The sequence below is a fragment of the Penaeus monodon genome, chromosome 30 (assembly GCF_015228065.2).
Source record: "Penaeus monodon isolate SGIC_2016 chromosome 30, NSTDA_Pmon_1, whole genome shotgun sequence".
Taxonomy (NCBI): domain Eukaryota; kingdom Metazoa; phylum Arthropoda; class Malacostraca; order Decapoda; family Penaeidae; genus Penaeus; species Penaeus monodon.
The window spans coordinates 16,549,537-16,550,032 of record NC_051415.1 but is presented as its reverse complement, the minus strand read 5'-3'; the positions used below and the strand labels follow the sequence as shown (position 1 = coordinate 16,550,032).

The 496-nt window shown below is 39.3% G+C and overlaps 1 protein-coding gene across 1 annotated transcript in view; it reads left to right on the top strand.

The window, feature by feature from the left end:
* LOC119592561 (zwei Ig domain protein zig-8-like) overlaps positions 1-496 on the top strand; it is a gene marked incomplete in the record, with an annotated part of 24,912 nt that overhangs the window by 759 nt on the left and 23,657 nt on the right. The window contains 1 exon segment of the mRNA XM_037941437.1: positions 243-373. Coding sequence (XP_037797365.1) covers positions 349-373 — 25 coding nt within the window.

The following is a 496-nucleotide window of genomic DNA, read 5'->3' as shown; positions in this document are numbered from 1 at the left end:
TAGAGACTGGATGTATTGTCTCCTGCAGAGGATAGAGTTTCGAGACAAAAGGTTTCTGAAGAATGCGTGTTGACTAAGCACTTTATAAGAGACAAAGGTGAAGAAAAAAAGAGACAGATAATATAAGGAAAGAATTTTCTCGAATTCAGAGTGTATATTCTACAGATAATATTAAGAAATGACAAAAGATGAAACACATTTGAGTGTCAAACATTATCATCTACATTTTTTTTCCAATTTAGAAAACAATAGAGACAAAAGATGGACTTGCCAGGAATGACCAGGATGACCTGAAAATAACCTCCCCCCCAACCATGAGACTCCGAGGCCGTCATACCATCGAGTGCCATGTTCATCCTTCTATACGTGATGTGTGAGTGACACCGTCGTGGCATCCTTGTCTCTGCCTGCTTAAGTACCTTGCTATCTGCTGTGCATAAAAGGTTTTTAATTTAGATGTTCGCTGGCTGATAAAGGACACGTGCATGATGATGCT